Consider the following 23,076-nt stretch of genomic DNA (forward strand, 5'->3'; position numbering starts at 1 on the left):
TACACTTGGATTTGTAAGAGGAGGAGAAAAAAGAGTATCAATAGCAATAGAACCCAACCAAACATGGTATGGAGTTAAATTACCCGATTTAGTTCCCTATAAAGAGTTGTGCATCCATCTTGATCAGATAAGCACGGCGGATAATATTCAACTCGAAAGTCCTTCTACTCTGTTGAGAGCTATTCCAGTCAAAGATGAAAAATATAATAGTGGTAGAACGGAATCTTTCTCAACATTACAATATAAAAAATTAAAGCGGGGTATTATTTCAGATCTCAAAATTTCTGTATTAGATGTAAAACATCAACCTGTGCATATAGGATACTTGAGTGTAACACTCCATATTATAAATAATGGTTGATTCATCCGGCCCTGGAACGCATAACCTTAGACAATGTAATACAATTGCGCTTTCCGATCTCGGAGACATAGAAGGATTCGGTAAACCCGGCACCAATGGCAAGTTATACACTTTACACTTACAAGATAATGTATACAAGCGGAAAGAAGTTGCATTCACAGGTAATCTAGGAGATTTAAGCGATGTCGACGTTAGTAGACTCTATAAAAACACTTCGTACAATCTTACTCACAACGATGATAATAAGTGGACTATGGTCGAAGCAAAAATCGATTGGCTATTGAATATCGTGATTACCCCTCCATATGTGATGATGGGTTAGGCACATAATTTAACTAAGATAATAAATAGTGGGATCGTACTCGGGGCTTATCTCCCATCAAAACGAAAAAGTGTGTTAGTCACCCCCCTGCCAGAAAACCCAGGTTATATGTTATATAGTCGTCCAGCAGTAAAAAATGTTAGTTTAAATTTGGTTACTGAATTCAATGATATTAAACAGAACTTGAGTGCAATACCTAATCTTTCTAAGCTTATTATTGAAGTCTTGTTCGGAGATGCACCGGAAGATGCCTTCGAAATATTACCAGGTCTATTGATTAAATGGCTAAAGAAACATGAGCATCAACGTTGCAGTATTATTCATATGGGAGCATCACCCGTTGCAACCCTTGAGGGGGTCCAAATTATTAAAAGTGACAGCATTTCTCTTACTAAGATATTCATGCCGTATAATAGACATTTGATAAGGTTGATGTATACTCTCAAAATATTTAAGCAAGACCAATTAAAGACTATTATATAATATAATAATATACACTATGGGTTTATATCCAGCGCTCAATGAGGCATCTGAAAAGTTGGATACTGTTGATGGATTTCGATTACATCAAATAAGCGACATAAAACATTGAATAGATAAGGAGAGGGAGTTAAGACTTGGATTGTATAAAAAGTATCGTAGAGCCGTTAATGCTCTCAATGGAGTTGACATCGCGCTTGTAACGGCTGGCATGGGACTTGGTGTAGCTGGTGTCGGTTTACTATCAACTATAATCGCCTCGCCTCGCCTCGCCTCGCCTCGCCTATCATACTTGGTATGGAAATAGCGGCCGAAGTCTCAGGACTGGCAGGAATAGCAATAAAATTCATTTCTCGTAAGTTGCAAAAGAAAGCATTCAAACATGATAATATTCAGATACTTACCGAAGCAAAGTTAAACAGCATTGAGGACCATATTTCAACAGCACTGGCGGATTGTAAGATATCCGAGGAGGAGTTTCGTTTAGTGCTGTCAGAACTCACCAAATACAACGCAATGAAGCAGGAGATTCGATCAAATTCTCGTAAGACCAGTGGTATTAGCGAAGATGAGAAAAAAAAGTTCATAGAACAAGGGAGACAACAAGCGCGTCAATTATTCCGTGCCAAAACCAAAGAACTAGTTGGAGATTAAAAATAGATTGCTTCCTATCGTTGGATCATATTTAAACGAATGCTTACATTAGTAAAAATATTGATGATTCTTTTAATACAATATCATGACTATTGTTAAATCACATCATCATTTTGACATAAAAAATTCCATCTGTAGTCGTGGTATAGGTATATGAATCTGGCTCTAGTGGAAGTGAGCCAGACCCCCCATCATCTATACTACTCTACACCCCGGAACCTCTCTGGTAGTTATTACCCAAGACTAGGGAGCTAAGTCACTCCGTGAAACTTTGCAGCCCCCGTGACCAGTTTTTAATTCCCTTTGACTCCTTATGTGGCATGCCAGGTATCATTTGCATAAGATCATCCATATTTTTTTTGTTAACCATCTCCAACCGCAACTTACAAGAGAGCAGGCGGACAAAATAAAATATAAAATTTAGAAATATCTTTCAATAATTATAAACAGCTGATTAAATATATAGTTAACTTGGTTCTTTTATGACAATGCAATGTTGCTGTTTTTCATTAGATCACAGCGTCAGGAAAATAGAGGTGTTGCTTGCTCAGGTTTGCTCTAGCATTTCTGAGCCTCTCAAGAAGTTGGTGTTATCTCAACCTGTCACGGCTATGGTGCTCGCTATACATCAATTGCACCATGTCATTGACAACGTTTGGCAAGACAAGCCTGACTGATTCCATTTGTCCACCATTAGTCTGGTGGCATGAGGGTACAAACACCCTACTTGCCTTGTCGCACTCGGGAACCTAAGCTTTAATTGACATGTTGCTTCGGGCTGAGAGTCTTGTTATTCCCCAAGAAGCTTTCAAAATTACCCCCTCAGACTCAACTCTACTGTCAACAAATCACATCGACTTGGCTTTGTCTGTGGACCTCCACTATGGGCTACCAGATTTCAAGTTGATGCCAACTCCGGGACAGATGGGATGGCTCCTAGCTTACGCCGACATTTGAAAGTTTGTTCCGTCTGACCATTTGATACTCAAGGTTGTTTGCACAGGATACAAATTGAACTTTCACCAGCGTCAGGCACTTGTATCCAGACCTTTGGATCTCAGATTTCATTTCGAAGTGACTTCAGGTAACCAGGAATGACGTCAATGGAACCTGATTAAGATTCAATAGTAGAATTGGAAGTGACGTCATGAGGATGTCACCAGGCTAACAATTTCACGTTGTGACAACATTATGTTTACCATGTGGTGTAGTTAAGACATTCCATTGGAGTCCATACAACGTTATTCTGTGGTCTCACATTAATGTTGTCACAACGTTGTGGGCTGACGTTGTGATACATCACATTAATGTCGTCACGTCATTGTCATAACGTTATAATTTTTAATTTGAAGTTTACAGGATATACGGCTTTCCCATTAGACGAGAGGTCGGTCACATGACCGCGAAATTGACGTTCATAAGTGTATGAACGACACAATTTGACGTTCATACGTTTTTCACGAGACCGTGTTCTTGAAATGACGTAAACACTGACGGACTACTTCCACATTCCTGGGGAAACCCCTGGGAATTCCCTAGCACGAAAACATACATACAAGCATTATTTCTGATCATTTAGAACCTTTAATCTTGGTCTCAGCATTTCAGTATACATTAAGAAACGTAAGAGAGCTTGACTGCATGATTGTTCACGAATTTCCTCGCTACGGCCCATCCTAATGAACAAACGAGAAAATGCACATCCAAACTATCGCCAGTATCGACTCGATCTGTGTCTAGGCTGACAGTGACCATCTCCAGCAATCTATGAATTTACCTTGGTGTCTGTTTGGCGCATCTTTAATCACCTTTCAATAATCGGTCAGTTGATCAATGATGACTAACACATGAAAAAGCTTCAGGTTCATTAACAACTTCGGAAATCCTCCTGTCACTTTTATCTTGTCGGCCATTTTGACGTCTTGTACTTGATGTAAATGTATTACGACGCGCTGTCATTGTGACTGACTTACTGAGGTAGTTCATTACAGACCTTTCTCATCTAATGGGGATATTATATGAACACATGTGTTGCGTAAGATGTTTCTGAAGAGCAAGTTCTGCATTCATACGCCCATGTCACCTCTCTTTTTGGGGAACTATTTTATTCTGCGATATAGCTGGTTGTTGTTTGGCTGTCAGTGTAAACATGAAGTCACACGTACTAAATAAAATTGTGTTTAGATCTTGGCCTACGTCCTTTGAGGAGAGAAATTGTGATAAAAAATTATAAGAATTGTCTTTCACTTTGTGTGAGTTCATTGGAGTATGAACCTGCATAGAGTGAGGGCCAAACATTGTATGAACGTCGTCGCAAGCTCCGACGTTCATACAGTTTGGCCCTTTGGCTCTATGCAGTTTGGCTCTATGCAGCTTCATACTCCAATGAACTCACACAAAGTGAAGGTCAATTCTTAAGTATTTCACGTTATGGGAGTGTATTTTACATTGTGGTAATGTTGTATTTTATGTTGTGGCAATGTTATAATATTACATCCCTACAATGTTATTTTGTAGACTACCATGGACGTTTGTGTTAGAAGGATGAAAATGCTGTAAAAACATCACAAAAACATTTTGCGACTTGTTCTGGAAATGTTTTGGAATTTGCTCTTGTCACGTGAATGTGTATGCTTCGAGATACCCTTCACCAATGTTTTGAAACCAGGGCATCAAAAAACCCAGTTAACAGTGTCGTGTTTTGCTGACAATGACAAACATGACTATAACGCATAGTCAGACACCATTACCCTTTAGGCTTGTCTTGCAGGAAACAGGAATGGCAGACATGGTAAGGGACTGGCCATTTGATATTCTAGGGGGTGGTTGTGGCTTGGGATTTTATCGAAAAAATATATTGTTGCTGAAAATTTGTGACAAAAATAATATGCTTCAGGCTGGTGAAAAAAAAGAAATTGACTGCACAAAAATTACATAGTTGCAAGGTGCTTAGCTTCACACTCATAGAGATAGATAAAAATATATCTGGTTTTGTAGCTGTGACTGAAAAAATATCTAATCTCCATAGAAAATTCCAGGTCATCCCCCTCCCTGTTATTTTCTCCTGGAATGCTCATGTCTCTTTTTCACCCTTGCTGCAGCGAAAAAAAGTACCACATTATAACAAAGTCAAAACTAGAACTATTTTCATTACGCATGTCTTTATGGTTTATCCAAAAAAATAACATGTATTGTATAATTGCCTAAAATTTAAGAAAAACTGTAAATTTTATATCCACATGTATAACGTTGGATCGGAAATATCTCCGCCTCCAGATATTAAGTAACAAAGATTATTAATTGAGTACCATAATAAAAAACACCTAACATAATTTGGTTTTGATATCAAACTCCAGTCTGAAAAGAATGGATTCTTGGCCAGACAAACCAGTGATTGATATTATGAGCCACCTCCCAAACCCTTGGTCTGAGTACGACACACAATCAACCTACAGGGTTCACTCTAGGAATGTTCTGACATGGGCCCGCATGGCTCCAGGCCATATTGGGGTATGTTCGGATGAAAATATGCACAATACGGTGGGGGATAATTTAGAAAACATATCAGATATGCATCACAGCATAAATGTACGGTCTAACACTCATTTACAGACATATTTCACAAAAATTATATTCCGATTTCAAGCAGCATATTTTCTTCAGTATGTCGACTCAGTAAAAGCCATATCAGTTGTAGTTTGACTGTTATAATATATCAACATATTGAGTTTTTGCGAGCGCAAGCACGGGAGCCTTGAGGGTGACTGGTTAAATTGTTCCATACATAAAAAATATCCTGCAATAGCAATCTACTATACCAAAGTGCTATGCTTATTATCCCCCGCCATGAAGTGGAAGGGGGATATAGGAATGGGTGCCGTCCGTCTGTCCTTCCATCCTTCCGTCTGTCCGTCACATTTCGTTTCCGGAGCAGATCTTGAAAACCGTACGATATTTCTTCACAAAACTTGGCACATAGACACGTCTTGTGGTGAGCTGGCGCCTTTTGATAGTTTGGGATTTAAAAAAAAAATTATTTTCGAGTTTCCATGGCAACGACTTTGATTTAGACTAAAAATGGCGGAAGTCCTCGTTTCCAGAGCAGATCTTGAAAGCCGTACCATATTTCTTCACCAAACTTGGCACATAGATAGGTCTTGTGGTGAACTGGTGCCTTTTGATAGTTTGGGATTATACAAAAAATTATTTTCGAGTTTCCATGGCAACGACTTTGATTTAGACTGAAAATGGCGGTAGTCCTCGTTTCCAGAGCAGATCTTGAAAACTGTACCATATTTCTTCACCAAACTTGGCACATAATGTCATCTTGCAGTATTGAATACATTTCCTTTCTTGTTGGAAAGTTCTGCATTGCTTGTATGTATGTTCCTCCAAAAGTGTCATGGACACGGTGTGTTGCATTCACTGACTAACTTCATGCAGAAACACAACTCATTACAAATACAACAGTGTAACTGATCTTAAACCTACTCAACTGTATAAACACTGCCTCCTATCCTGTATATATTCTTGTCAACCATACTCTGTACTTCACTTGCTTGATAAAGGTGTTAGAACCTACACCGAAACCATCGATCCTAATTGTAATAAAGAAGTTGTTTGTCCATATGTCTCATCCTTACTCATTACAAATACAGTTACATATTCTATCATAAACAGCAGATGGCAAAACAACACCAGTAATAACTTTCTTAGTGCTGCAATTAGGCCATTTACAAAAAGGCCCAGTGAACATAGTTCACAGGAGCTAATGCATTGCACACAACCGGACATGTCATACTGGCGGGGGATAGGAGTATTTCATGCTCAATGGGTTGCACACGGGTTGAGCACCCACTGAACACACATGTGCAACAGATGTGCAGCGTATGGGTCACTTGTTGCACACATGTGTGCCATGCGTGTAACACGGGTCCGGGTTTCAGTTGAATTTGACAAAAATATCAAATGAATAGTGCTACATTTATTGAACATAAAGTAGTTCAATATCGTTAAGTATTATTCTGTACAGTAGTACATGGCAAAATATGGAGATCGAAAACCGAACGAATATGGTTGCTATCAATTTCATTGTATTTTTCATTGGTGCACACTGGCTACTCCTATCTCACCTTAATAATCAACAAATGATGATCTACTCACTGACAATATATTGAAATAACTTTTGACTATCAATTAGCTTATCACCACACAACCAAGGACCAATTACCGCAAACACCCTATACACATTATAGCGTGCGACGATAGACTGGTTTTACTTTTGCTTCTTTGCATTAGAAGGGAGTCGGATATATTTATTGGAAAATGATGAATTGATTCTTTTGGGGAAATATTGACCTACACATGTAAGCGCCTTGCTACAATATAACTTTAGACAACACCATCAACCAGATTAACCATACTTAGGCCAGTTCAGTCCGGGCTAATTAGGCCTATTTGTAATTAACAAGCATGTTTCTCACTCTTCCCTAAAATGCAATTTAATAACATCATTTAGCGGCAACCTACAGTTATTCGACCTGAGAATACTTCCATTGTTTTGATTCCCTCTCTTCTCTGTATAACATTAACAGAAATCTACTCAACATTTTCCAGGGACTGAAATGAGCGAAATTGTTTCACAAAAATCAAAGTCAGTAGATTAGTATGTGTACAGTAAACTTTAAATAGTAATGATTTCAGAAATAACACGGAAGAAATTGCAATAACTGTCAGTAGTCAGTAGGCAACGCATACGATAGGCCTATAGGCTACGCTTATGATCAAAAACAGAACGTAATATGACGGCCACAGAGTGAATTCTGGTCAAACGTACACTGCTTGCCCTTGATAATTACCTTTTTACTCAAGATTATAATATGGAAAAAAACCTTGGGCCTCCTTCAACACTATATACATGTGTCACAAATATTGATATCAACACTGACGCTCATTGAAAGTGACCAGCAAAGTGCATTCTAAACCCCACTACTTTTGAGTAACATGATACGTTAATCATTTGAGGTGAGGTGAGGTGAAATTGGGTTTAACGTCGCGTCCAAGATTATTGCACTTATATAGCAACGTGCATGCACGTGTGTGTGTGTGGCTGCTTGTACTAGTCCGTACTGATGCTGATTTATAGTGCTAGCTCACTGAGATACCATGTCGCAGTTTAACATGAATACCCCACTCAGACACAGTATACTGACTCCGAGCCGACCAGTCCTTGTTTTAGCCCCTTTGTTCTGGCCAAGCGCCAGACAGGGTAACAACAAGTACCATCTTTTAACGTCTTTTGGTATGATGCGGCCGGGGATCAAACCCCGAACCTTCCGCTCTACCACTAGACCACGAAGCAGTCTAATCATTTGACTATCAGCATGTACAGAAACATAACAACTAGCGGATACTGCTTTTGAAAAATTAACTTATCTCATCCGAATTTACAGATCAACTATCCAGGACTTGGTTGTAATAATATATCCAGAGTGAGCTTGAACTAGCCTAAGATAACTGGTGATATCATATGTTCTGCGATAATGTGACACCATTCTTACATTACTTCATGTGGCATCTTGGCTTTACTTTTCAGCAGTCACTCTCACGCTGCCAAAAATGTGCGCCAATTATTTGACTGTAATATTGCTTGTGACTATGAGTAAACAGCTAATAACAAAACATGTGGACTTTTATCTTACTCATGTAAGCTTTATTGTCATTAGACATTTATCAGAATACAGATTACTTCTTACACAGATATATGTGTTTAAAAAATAAATAAATTAAGAGATGGTAGATCAGCAAGTGGATTCCTAAAGGTAATTTACAAAAACGTTTTGTGATGTCCAATGCACAATGTTTTCACAATGTAAATTTGCAATGTTGTTGTTACGTTGTGGTTAGTCCACAACGTAACAACAACATTGCAATGTAACAATGTAACGTAATACTAATGTTGTCAGAGAGATGCAATTATGTTTTGGAGATTTCAGTATTAAGAGATGAAAATCAAAATGCCGAATATATAGGAAAGTTGTGCATTACTGCATTGGTACTCGATGAAATCAAGTTGATTTTGATGAAGCAATTCTATTCCCATATGACTATCAAGAAGCAGACTGTATAAAGTTTCACTGATGTTTCACAAACATAGTTAAAAAACATTGTGTGATGACCCATGCACATTTTCACAATGTAAATTTGCAACATTGTTATTACGTTGTGAAATAACACAGTGACAAAATGTTGTGACAACGTTGTATCATGACATTGCCAATCCACAACCTTTCCACAACATTACTGTCAGCTATTATGGACTACTATATGCAAGATCCCACCCAAAAGTATAGTGTATTCTGGCTATGATGTAATAGAGGTAGGTTATTCAAAGGAATTATCAAACAAATGTTGTGTATAATTCAAAGAATGCTGCCTCTAACAAATCAGGATATGATGTCTCCTACGTCCCCAATCTCTCTGCAACTAGTGGATGTAGTGATTGGAAAAAAGTAACATTTCCTGCCGGGTGCACAGGGTTTTGCACAAGGTAGGACTGGTTGGGTAGGGTGAAGAGGACATTTGTTGAAAATCGAAGGAGAATTTTTGGTGTGATGTTAGCCAAATTGTAGGAGTATTAGCTATGATGTAATAGAGGTAGTGTTTTTAGAATTATTCACAATGATAACAAATTCAGTGAAGGTATAAAATCAGTGTCCAGTATATTGAACGTATCATTGTTCATCTCCATTATATGGTCCTGAAAAAGCAAAAAGTATCCTGGAAGAAGAGTATGAAGACTACCGAGCCTCATGTCTCTAGTTGCTTACAAGGCCCTGATATAAAGACAGTGCAGTAAACCAAACATGTTTTTTCCAGTTACTCTACAATCCATCAATGGCTTCTCGAGGGCAGCAGGAAACAACCAAGCTGAGGCAGAATATGGAAGAACAGCTTGATCGCCTCATGCAGCAGTTGACTGACTTGGAGGAATGCAGGTAATGCACTACACATGATTTTCTCTTTTTCAGTTGAGGAAAGTTATGAAGCGAAGTTGTCAGGCTGTCAACAGAATACTACAGATACGTTGTGTAAAGATAAATGCACCTGATATTCCTTGGCATATATTTTAACCAAAATTGCACCAAATACTCAGAAAACCTGTGTCATGACGAATCCTGACAATTGGTCAGGTTGAACACATCATCAGCTGGTTGATCATTCGTTTTCAGATATATTCAGAAAGTGATATGGGCTGAATATGAGTCTCTCGGAAGTTCCCTTTCGCAGCAGGATTGTTGACAAGCTGAAAAGAAGATGTTTTACTGCTCTCTGAGACTGCTACATCTCCACTACCCATGGTTACTCTATCTTCTTCGGGCTGGAAGCCTCTTCCAGTGTCTACCCCTCTAAGATCAGCCTCCCCTACGTCTCTTCTATCTATGTTGATGGGCAAACACCTCACCTGTACAGGTGATGGTGTCTACTCCAGAGACGACAGTTCTCCAGATGCCAATGACCACACTGACGACTACGCCTATCTGCACATCTATGACTATTTTGGCGCCAATGACCCGGGGATCGGCCTTACTGCAAGCATACCACCTGTCTCAGGGGTTTGGACCTTCACTCCTGCGCAGCTACATGGCACTGCCAGCGCTCCTGGCACCTCTGGGATTCTGGCCCCGCCCTTGCAGCTGGCACCTCAACAGCTCCTCCAGGCTGCGTATATGGATCACTCCTGGTTGCAGATGATGCAGTTCATGTTCCAGCAGAGGCTAGCCTGGGCGTGGATAAACGAGACACTATTGGTCAAAGCCTACCTCCATTCCGCCAGACCCGATCTCCTTGTGGTTACATGCTCTCATTCTGCAGATTTTTGACACCGCCAGATTGGATGACCCCCCAGGGCCATCAACCCTCAAGAGATGAGAGTTGTTACTGGACATACAATTGGCTTTCATATAACATATTCTTCAAGCCCTTGGCAGCGTTATTCCCATGGTGAGGTTTCTGTGAAAGTTTCTGCAAATTCTCCCTGTCTAATCCAATGTTGCATAGTACTCTTGTAGAATTTCTTTCATGTAGCTTCTGGTAGACGTGATCTGTACCCAAAGCTGAAAATCATCACAAATTCACGACTTATTGACATTTTACCGAATTGTCATATGCTACTGGGTACCCACCCCAGGATCATCGTTCACAAGACATGTCATGTCACACATTCTCTAGAGAACTCGGAAACACCACTTGTCTGTCAACCCCACAGTTAACAGGGGATTGTTTGATTGTGGAGCTTGAACCTCATCTCTGGTAAAATGCAGGGTTCTAGATAACTGAGCAGTGGGATCTACATGTCACGTGTCCAGAACTCTCAGACTGTATAATTCTTCCCATGACTGTTTTGTCGACCTCCGATGACTACACACAGTAACGAGGCACCTCCCTTCATCGTCACCTCAAAATAAGAACGGGGGTGCATATATGACACCCAAGGAATGAAAATGATCACCTTACTTCATATGATGCGATCTTTCAGACCAAAGTTTTACATGTATTCAACCTTATCTACTGGATACACTTGTCAGTGGTAAGTGCTCCTGGGATTGCTCATGTCAACCCATGATGTGACAAGCTGAGATTGACTACACTTACTTGTGATCCAACAGTTCCTGGTGCCTTACAAGGTAGGTCACGACCCTTAGCCTATCTGTTGCTCTACCCCTTCCCCTCAGGAGTCGTTTCAGCCGGTGGACGTTAGAGTCCAATGTGTAAGGAAGCAACTCCTTAACAGAGTTATCCCCGATGTCCCACCTGTTTTCGTAGACACCTCTACAGGTTGATGTGCACATCTAGAGGACCAGACGACATCAGGGCCGTGGTCCAGTTCACAGAGCACTTGATACATTAACAACTTTGAGTTGAAAGCACTCAGGTGATATCAAACTGGCAGAAGCGCCTCCGGTACACTCAACTCGCTGTCTCCACCAACCTCACGGTGGTCTGGTGCATGCGCCATCAGGAGATGACACACTCTCACTCCCTCCTTCAACAGATGTTCCTGTTCTTGCATCTGATAGATCGGCTGGGCCAACGTGTTCTGGACCTGCACTTTCCCGGATGTTGGAATGTTCTGGCAGATCCAGGCCAGACAATTTAGCTCCCTCAGAATGGAAGCTTCCTCCCAAGATTTTTGTCTTGTGTGTCATCACCTAAGCCTTCCCAACATTGCCCTTGTCGCCACTTGCTAGAACTACCTGTTCTCACTTTTTGTCTCCCCGATCTCAGACCTGCAGGCTTGGGCAGTGGACACATTCAGAATCCATATGGAAGGGCTTAGAGTGTACACTTTTCCACCACCAGTACTTCTTTCCAGGGTCATGCAGAAGATCAAGGCAACCAAGAGCATCGCTCTCATTGTCATCACGTCTTGGTCACCGGCGAGAGGGTGGTTAAACGCCTCAGAAGTCTTGCAGGAAGCCATCCCTTACCTCTGCCCCAGTGGTCCAACCTACTCAACCACTGCACAGCAGGTTACCACATCAAACGCCAAGCTGGTGAGAGCTCAAGTCACAAGAGGCTTTTCAGCACTAGCAGTTGCAGTTGAGACCATTGCTATGACCTTCGAATCGAGATCTTTATGATGATAGGTGGCATTCCTACGAACATTTTGTAACCACCTCCATGGTTTGATAAGGAGTGCATGTTTTTGAATTCGGAGAAATACAGACTTTTGAATAAATTTAGAAGTTGTAAGTGTGATTCAAACTTAAAGCAGTACATATCAACCAAAGATGTTTTTAAGAAATGTTGCAACAAAAAGAAACTTAACTACGAATTACATCTAAATGAAGAAATCAATACCGCTGCTGAACACAGTGATTGTAAACAGTTTTGGAAGACAGTGAAAAAGTCCAAACAGAGACGTCCACTGACAAGTTATATATCTCCAAGTGACTGGCTGATTTACTTTAGAGATCTTCTTAATCCCTTACAGGGAACTGATAATAATGAGTTTGATTGTGTTGTGGAGGAGTTTCTGCTCTCTCATACATGTGATCACTGTTATGATTTACCCTTTTCGGATGAACTCCTGTCAGGTGAGGGCACTGACTCGGACACTATCAATAATCTGAGTACGGGCAAGTCCGCAGGTGAAGATGGGATACCCCCTGAATTCTTTAAACTACCATCGGATGTCTTTGCACCATACTTGAAGTTATTGTTCAATAAGATTTTAGACATGGATCTTGGAATATAAGTCTGATTATTTCATTATATGAATCTGGGTCAGTTTGTGAACCAAGTAACTATAGAGGCATTTCACTACTAAATGTTGTGGGGAAAATCTTCACGTCAATCATAGAAAAATGATCGAGAATATGGATCGAAGTAAATGATTTACTGTCCGAGTCCAAGCAGGGTTCCGACCTACCTACTCTACTGTTGATAATTTGTTTGTTTTACAAGCTCTTTGTTCTAAATATTTGTGCAAAGCTTTTGACTATGTTAATAGGAAAAAGATATTGTATTTACTTATTACTAAAGGATGTCATGGTAAAATGTCTGTACTTTAAACATCCTCCGGTGTACGACAAGGTTGTGTTTTTTAAGTCTGTTGTTGTTTTTATTTTTTATAAATGAACTTGCTATAGATCTGCAAAATAGTTGCCAACATGGGATATTTGTAACACAAGAAATAATGGCCATTATGCCTTCTCTTTGCTGATGATGGTTCTGAAATATGGGGTGCTAAGTATTACGCTGCAATTAAAAAGTTTACACTTCATATTTCAAATGTTTTCTAGGTGTTGGTAAGTTTGCCTCAAACAAGGCAATCCTTGGTGAAACAGGCTGTAGTAATATTTTTGTAGCCAGCCAATTAAGGGTAATTAAGTATTGGTAATGGTATTGATAATGGTAAAAATAATTGGGTCACAGATGTGAGAAATCTATTATTTGTTATATGTGGCTTTTCATATGTATGGATTTGGGAGATCCACAGTTATTTTTATATTCATTTAAGCAAAGACAAAAGGATATATTTTGTCAACAGTGGCACCAAAGTATTTCTGAATCTTAGCAATTACAGCAAAGTAAAATCATTGTTACCAACTGAAAGATATTTAACTTGTTTAAATGGTAAAAGTTTAATAAGAGCTTATTTTAAACTTAGAATTTCATTGCACAATTTTAATGTAAATGTATGTTGCAGGTACAAAGATGGTGATATTGTGAGCTCTATTTGTACAAACTGTTCATCCAGAGAAGTAGAAGATGAATACCATGTCTTACTTATATGTGAAACGTATATACATTTGAGGTATAAATTTCTCCCCCATGTTGCAAGGTATTTTTGAAAGATCATCAGTTAATGATAAATCTGCTAAACTCTGAAAATCCTGATATGATCCATGCTATTTCTGTAATCATCACATTCAAGAAGAACATGTATTTCTAAGGCAACAGGATCATACATTCTACACTGTGAGATGGAACAAACTGTCTGTTTACAAAGGGGCATAAATCGTGTAACCCTTCTTGCATACCACCAATAATATTGTAACCTCATAAAACTATGAAGAAATTGTACTGCATAAGAAATGAGTAATAGAGAAATGGATGGCACTGTGAAAGAAATTAGTTTTTAGATCCCCACATTCACCTGATTAATTTGACTCATGCTGCCCAAATATTATATAAGGAAAAGGCCCAGTTAGGCCAGGCTCCGCTATCATGCATGAAATTAAGACAAGAGATGTTATTTGGATGAAATGGTCGCGGATGTGGAGGTACCCACCCCAACCCATGTTGCTATGCAGCTAGCGCTGCCAGGCAAGTACCATTGACAAACATTGAGCGAGGGCAACTATTGTTGCCAAGCTGACCATCCTCTGTAAAGCAGACACTGAGCTCTCTGCTGTTAAGGAGAATGGATAAATTGGTTTCTGCTGTAAAGCGGGCAACCCTATCCTATATAATTTATAATTTGGGATGAATTCCAAGATGCCAAATGTAACCTGTACTGCAGTCCATCAGCACCCCACCACAAGCACCAAGAGGCTTCCCCACACCCATCTCTATTCGCGCTCATGTACAGTGTCAAAGAAATTAGTTTTTAGATCCCCACATTCATTGTGTAATTTGACTCATGCTGCCAACATATTAATGGAGAACTAGTTTTATGATCAAATGTAATGAATTACACAAAGTCTGATGCCATTTTATTTTTACAACATTTGGATATTGATTACTTATATATTTCACCTAACTCATAGTATGAAAAGTCTCAATTTGTAAACCATATTTTACACCTTTTATGACGCATCATAAAATGACAGTTTTTACCATGTAAATAATGTTTTTGTGGTCCGGAAGAGATAACATAGGTTACCAACGGGCACCTTGCAAATAATGTATCAGACACGCCAATGCTTTTTAATTTCTTACAATTCCAAGCGCACAAATCAGTGTTGGCCAACACTCAAAGTAAAATGAAAGGTAGATGACAGAAGTGTTTGTTTGATATTATTGTATTTTACGTAATATTTGCACAGGGGAACACAGTTGTAACATGAATGTACAGGGGCACTGTTGATGAATATATTATTGTTTAGTGACAGTTATGTGATAGACCATCACCCACGTTCATAAGAACTGGAGACTAGCAGTATGTGCAGAACATAAGCGATATTAGTAAAGTGTTTCAAGTAAACCAAAAACAAAATATAAAAATCGTGAAAAAGCTTGCTTTACCTTCTGTCAATAAATATTACTGTGAATGTCAATGAAATTGCCTCAATGTATGTTTATTTGCATCTTTTGAAAACTTTACAAATATTGTCTTCTAACAAATGAGGACGGTCGGGTAGCCTTGTGGTTAAAGCGATCGCTCATCACGCCAAAGACCAGTGTTCGATTTCTGACATGGGTACATTGTGTGATGCCCATTTCTGCTGTCCCCCGCCATGATATTGCTGGAATATTGCTAAAAGCGGCGTAGAACCATACTCACTCACTCACTCTGACAAATGACAAGAAGTGTATCGATCGTCCGTGATATGCGTAGACCCATACTGATAATAATATTCTTGGGTTGTATGGGATAATCTGGTCTGGCAGTTTATAGCCGATATATAACTTGAAATATTACTCTATATATCAAAACTAGATCATCTCACCCTTAACGACTTGAAAGAAGTTGGTCTGCATCATACGTCTTAAATATGTATGTGAGTATCTATTTGCTTTTTTTTTTTATTTGATGTGATGCTTTAATATTATGAACAGATTACTGAAGGCTCTGCCCTGGACGTTAAAGTATCGTAAAATTATTGTGCCCCTGTATGACACTTTATTCTTATCATAATCGATGCAACTATCATCAACCAGCATTTTAAAACTGTTGAGCATTTTATTAATATTATAAGGGTAAGGCTATTTTTCAGGGCATTATCATTTGCAGAAGCCTGAGGTCTTCCATTGACTGCCCGACGAAGAAGGACAGTTGAAAAGACCGAGGGCTTCTGCAAATGATAATGCGCTGTAAATTAGTGTTACCGTTGTTATAGCTTGAAATGGATTGAATTTGTTATCAGATAAAAGAAACAACAATATTGGTTCGGCAACATTTACTGCAATCAACCCGAATGACACTGACCCACTTTTACAAATATGGAAACGTCAGAAAACAAACCAGCTGACGTCACTATCGAACGTGACGTCACCTATCCCTATCCTATAACGTCATCTAACAATGGGAGTGATAATGTCTCGTCGTCAAGCAATATGAGGGTATTATCAAGTTACAGTGGCCCGCTCATTTCTGATAACATGCGAGCGGTTTAATGATAATTCTATCCATTTTAGCTATAAAGACTGGTATTGTGCACAACCGCCAGGTAAAGTGATGGCGTTAATCCTGCTGGGGTATTGTGCTGGAAATTGAGGCACCGAAAGTCACCATGAATTATAGATGACACATTCCCGATATGCATAAATTTGCAGAAACGAGAAACAATATCTGCATGAATTATTGATTATTTTTATTATGATGCATTCATGACAGTATTTACACGGTCTATATGTTTATCCTTGACACGTCTAGACTGTATTCAGGAATAACTGGATATTAAGATAACTTGTCAAACAATATCCTATCTGACAGTGTTAGCTAAAAATTATATGCTCAGATACTCTTGTTGATGTTGACACCACGCATGTTTATGAAAGGAAAGTTGTTTCACTTCTGATGTTGTAATACAATACCTTAAAAAGGTCATGGAATGTTACAAAAACATTATGTATTGAGTAAAAACATCTTAAACAGCATGTTGTGTTAGTTAGTTTTATTCTTGTTATAATTTCATTATATTAATGCCTATTCATTTTCTTAACAAATACTCCCTGAAATTGATAGCCTGACAAGAGTGTTTGGAATAGCCTGACAAGAGTGTTTGGGATAGCCTGACAAGAGTGTTTGGGATAGCCTGACAAGAAGAGTGTTTGGGATAGCCTGACAAGAGTGTTTGGAATAGCTGTCAAGGGTGTTTGGAATAGCCTGACAAGAGTGTTTGGGATAGCCTGACAAGAGTGTTTGAGATAGCTGACAAGAGCGTTTGGAATAGCCTGACAAGAGTGTTTGGGATAGCTGACAAGGGTGTTTGAGATAGCTGACAAGAGCGTTTGGAATAGCCTGACAAGGGTGTTTGGGATAGCTGACAAGGGTGTTTGGAATAGCCTGACAAGAGTGTTTGGGATAGCTGACAAGAGTGTTTGGAATAGCCTGACAAGAGTGTTTGAGATAGCTGACAAGAGTGTTTGGGATAGCTGACAAGAGTGTTTGGGATAGCTGACAAGAGTGTTTGAGATAGCTGACAAGAGCATTTGGAATAGCCTGACAAGAGTGTTTGGGATAGCTGACAAGGGTGTTTGGAATAGCCTGACAAGAGTGTTTGGGATAGCTGACAAGAGTGTTTGGAATAGCCTGACAAGAGTGTTTGAGATAGCTGACAAGGGTGTTTGGAATAGCCTGACAAGAGTGTTTGGAAAAGCCTGACAAGAGTGTTTGAGATAGCTGACAAGAGCGTTTGGAATAGCCTGACAAGAGTGTTTGGGATAGCTGACAAGAGTGTTTGGAATAGCCTGACAAGAGGGTTTGGAATAGCCTGACAAAAGTGTTTGGGATAGCCTGACAAGAGTGCTTGAGATAGCTGACAAGAGCATTTGGAATAGCCTGACAAGAGTGTTTGGGATAGCTGACAAGGGTGTTTGGAATAGCCTGACAAGAGTGTTTGAGATAGCTGACAAGGGTGTTTGGAATAGCCTGACAAGAGTGTTTGGGATAGCTGACAAGGGTGTTTGGAATAGCCTGACAAGAGTGTTTGAGATAGCTGACAAGGGTGTTTGGAATAGCCTGACAAGACTGTTTGAGATAGCTGACAAGGGTGTTTGGAATAGCCTGACAAGAGTGTTTGGGATAGCTGACAAGAGTGTTTGAGATAGCTGACAAGAGTGTTTGGGATTGCCTGACAAGCGTGTTTGGGATAGCTGACAAGGGTGTTTTGGATAGCTGTCAAGGGTGTTTGGGATAGCTGACAAGAGTGTTTGGGATAGCCTGACAAGAGTGTTTGGGATAGCTGACAAGGGTGTTTGGGATAGCCTGACAAGAGTGTTTGGGACAGCTGACAAGAGTGTTTGGGATAGCCTGACAAGAGTGTTTGGGATAGCTGACAAGGGTGTTTGGGATAGTTGACAAGAGTGTTTGGGATAGCCTGACAAGAGCGTTTGGGATAGCTGACAAGGGTGTTTGGGATAGCCTGACAAGGGTGTTTGGGATTGCCTGACAAGAGTGTTTGGAATAGCCTGACAGGAGTTTTCAGATTAGCATGACAAGGGTGTTCAGCCGAGCCGATAAGAGTATTAAATATAAAAAGTTGACGATGTCAAATGTCAATTTGAAACATGTTTGCTGGACAACATTTACTCATTTTATTGTGCTAATATGATTCATATTGAAAGGTCTGTTGTATGAATTAATCATTGTTTCATGTAATGAAACACAGCACAAATTAAGCGGGATATGATGTTAGATGTTCAGTTATTGACCTTTCGCCATCTTGAAATATGAAAACGAGGCTTGGAGAGCATAGCTCCATGCAGTGTGAGTCGCATCATCTGATAGGGAACAGAGAACGTGTTGTGCATTTCACTGGTGGACATTTCAAACAAAAAATGGTATCCTCTGTATCTAATACAGAAGATATTGCACATTTAATCTTGAGGTCCAATCAAAATATGCCTGTAATACACTCGAATTCTCATTTTGCTGTCAGGATCCCGGAAGTGAATTGTTTTATCATAACCTCGCAGGCATATGGGTTCAATGTGATAGTATATTCAAACTACTACCACAGAAGTTTTGTATCGTAAATGAACTGCAAAACATGAAACACGTCCATGGATTTTGCAAATTTGCTCAGTCAACGCGTGGCTTGAGATTGTTGATGATGTTTATTTCAAGTTTCATTCACATTTCATAGTGGTGTTTGCTGCACCATGCACTATCGTTTTGCCATGAGTCCAGTTGACATAAGACATTTTTTCTGCTATGATTTTCATGCATAACGATGTAAATGAATTTAATTCACAAAATAACCTGTGTGTCAAAATCAATATTCAGAAGGGGGGATAACTCTTTTCAGTGTGTACAATGACAGATGAAACTTTACTTTTCCTTCAAACATCACTTATTTAACCGATTATTGGAGTAGTATAAGTAATGAAAGTTCTGGACCACTTCCACTGGCGCCAGATTTATATACATATACTGCTACTACAGAGGGAATTTTTTATGCAAAAACGATGATGCGATTCAATGATCGTCATGATTCGTATTATCATCAATATTAACTAGGAGACCAGACTATATACTCTTTTTCGAAATTGGAAAGAAACAATTGATGACTGTATTTGGTTGGTTTGACATCACTGATAAATATATACCCTGTGGTAATTCTTGCCATTTGATTGGCTTGTAATTCTCCATTATTATATACTTATGTAAGCATCGTTTAAATGTGATCAAACAATCTATTTTTAATCTCCAACCAGTTCTTTGGTTTCGGCATGGAATAATTGACGCGCTTGTTGTCTCCACTGTTCTATGAACTTTTTTTTCTCATCTTCGCTAATACCAGTGGTCTTACGAGAATTGGATCAAATCTCCTGCATCATTGCGTTGTATTTGGTTAGTTCTGACAACACTAAACGAAACTCCTCCTCGGATATCTTACAATCAGCCAGTGCTGTTGAAATATGATCCTCAATGGTGTTCAACTTTGCTTTGGCGAGTATCCAAAAATTATCATGTTTTCTTTTGCAACTTACGAGAAATAAATTTTATCGCTATTCCTGCCAGTACGGAGACTCCGGCTGCAGCTTCCATACCAAGTACGATAGGCGCAGCGATTATAGTTGATAATAAACTAACGCCGGTTACACCGAGTCCCATGCCAGCTGTTACAAGCGCAGTGTCAACTCCGTCTAGAGCATACACAGCTCTGCGATACTTTTTACACAATCCAAGTCTAAACTCCCTCTCCTTCTCTATTCGATGTTTTATGTCGCTTATTTGATGTAATCGAAATCCATCAACAGTATCCATCTTTTCAGATGCTTCTTCGAGCGCCGGATATAAACCCATAATGTATATTATTATATCATATACCGTATTCGACGTAATAAGCGCCCAGAGCTCTCTCAAAATTAGAAATAGGGGGCTCTTATTCGAATAAATTTCGTGGTTTATGCTGACGGACTGAAATGTTTATATGCGAGAGTTATGTATTTCCAGAATTTAATTGCTCCATAATTAAGAATGCATATAACACTAAGTGCGTATTATACGCGAATAAATAAGTCTTGTGTACATTGATCAATCGGAAGGAGTGCTAAATGGGATTGTTCACTAGCCAATATATTCGCAAATTATGCCGTGGGCGCTTATTAGAGCGGGGCGGTTATTACGTCGAATACGGTAATAGTGTTTAATTGATCTTGCTTAAATGTTTTGAGAGTATACATCAACCTTATTAAATGTATATTATGTGGCATAAATATCTTAGTAAGAGAAATGCTGTCACTTTTATTAACTTGGACCCCCTCAAGGGTTGCAACGGGTGATACTCCCATATAAATAATACTGCCATGTTGACGCTCATGTTTCTTGAGCCATACAATTGATAGACCTGGTAATATCTCAAAGGCATCTTCTGGTGCATCTCCAAACAAGACTTCAATAATAATTTTAGAAAGATCAGGTATGGCATTCAAGTTCTGTTTTATATCATTGAATTCGGTAACACAAATTTAAACTAACATTTTTTTATGCTGGATGACTCATTAACATATGACCTGGGTTTTCTGGCAGGGGAGAGACTAACACACTTTTTCGTTTTGATGGGATATGAGCCCTGAGTACGATCCCACTATTCATTATCTTAGTTAAATTATGTGCCTTACCTGTCATCACATATGGTGGAGTAATGACGATATTCAGTAGCCACTCTATTTTTTCTTCGACCATAGTCCATTTATTATCATCGTTGCGAGTAAGATTGTATGAAGTGTTTTTGTTGAGTCTACTAACGTCGACATCACTTAACTCCTAGATTAGCTGTGAATACAACTTCTTTCCGCTTGTATACATTATCTTGTAAGTGTAAAACGTATAACTTACCATCGGTACCGGGTTTACTGAATCCTTCTGTGTCTCCAAGATCAGAAAGCGCAATTGTATTACAATATTTAAGGTTATGCGTTCAGGGCCTGATGAATAAACCATTATTTATGATATGGAGTGTTACACTCAAGTATCTTTTATGTACAGGTTGATGTTTTACACCTAACAGAAATTTTGAGGTCTGAAATAATACCCCGCTTTAATTTTTTATATTGTAATGATGAGAAAGATTCCGTTCTACCGCTATTGCATTTTTCATCTTTGACTGGAATAGCTCTTAGCAGAGTTGAAGGACTTTCAAGTTGAATATTATCCGTTGTACTGATCTGATCAAGATGGATGCACAACTCTTTATAGGGAACTAAATCGGGCAATTTAACTCCATGCACTGTTGTGTAGGATGGTATATCAAATTTTTTTTCTTCACTTTCAAATCCAAGTGTATGTGCTAAGTTCCCTAGAAGAACTACATCCTTTTCTCCAGTGCTTAAAATCAGTATCCCATTCAACTCATTTTGTGTGAGACTAGCTCCCAAAGGCTTAAAAATTTCATCATTGAGTGAACATACACTGTAATACCCTTCAGATATAGTGTGCGCATATTCACCTAGTATTAACCTATTATTTCTTCTCGCAGCACCTATATTGATCCACCGCGGGTAATACGTTACATCGCAGAGAGCGACTTCAAGTTGCCCAGCCGAGTTCTTGATAGTATGAAGCAGTTGAATAGACTGACCATTTGTTATTCCCGGGAGTGTAACATACATATTAAATATACAAAGATACTATATCATAACTTAAATATGAAATCAACTTACATTACGAATCAGTCAATTTTAGTAAGCGCCTCTGGTGCTAAGTTTTTTGATAAATTCCCTGATATCTGGTGCATGATTGGTTCCACAATCCAATGCATTTTTGGCAGAACCAGTTAAACTTTACCATATGGTGTGCCACAACAGGATGTGGTGTATCTCTTTATGCCCCCGGATTTGATCTAAATAAGTCTGTTTTATCATTTCACGTGTACTATCAGATGAGACGTATAGTTAAAGAAATTAGTGCCCCATTGACGCAGGATTGAGCATGGAATGCATCAAATAATCCATACAATAGGTGGGCGTAAGAGCGTATTTGTCAGTAATGTGGTATTTCTACATGTAAAGATTGGCGTCTGAGTGGAGTAAACCATGGTCTAGGTATTCCACACTGGTGCACACTCTGTTAAAGAGGTCAGCGATGATTTACTGAAAAGAGGTCGGCTTCTTCCGAGCTTTGCTCTCTCAAGTAACGAGTGGAGAGACGATCGTATGAACCTTAAGGGTGGTGTTGCTTTCACTGTCCAAAAGGTTAAGCAACGACCTGTAAATGCTGGGAATGAATTTCTTTTTGATAAAACAGATAATAATTTTACTAACCCAGGAGTTGTAAGAATTAATGAATCAATAAAAACTTATGTATGGGCAATTCTTGAAGCACAATCGCAAACACGAAGGGGAATAATTGGTTCTGGGA

General features: G+C 39.1%; 1 protein-coding gene across 6 annotated transcripts in view; it reads left to right on the plus strand.

Moving 5' to 3' along the window:
• The window catches only part of LOC125378613 (protein LZIC-like), a 202,425-nt gene that overhangs the window by 37,495 nt on the left and 141,854 nt on the right, over positions 1-23,076 (plus strand). For all 6 annotated transcript variants that reach the window (XM_048394320.1, XM_048394319.1, XM_048394321.1 and 3 more), the window contains one exon: positions 9,696-9,814. In XM_048394320.1, coding sequence (XP_048250277.1) covers positions 9,714-9,814 — 101 coding nt within the window. In that variant the 5' untranslated portion in view covers positions 9,696-9,713. The remainder of the gene's footprint in view (positions 1-9,695; positions 9,815-23,076) is intronic.

The sequence above is a fragment of the Haliotis rufescens genome, unplaced genomic scaffold (assembly GCF_023055435.1).
Source record: "Haliotis rufescens isolate VD_foot unplaced genomic scaffold, xgHalRufe1.0.p SCAF_13, whole genome shotgun sequence".
Taxonomy (NCBI): Eukaryota; Metazoa; Mollusca; class Gastropoda; order Lepetellida; family Haliotidae; genus Haliotis; species Haliotis rufescens.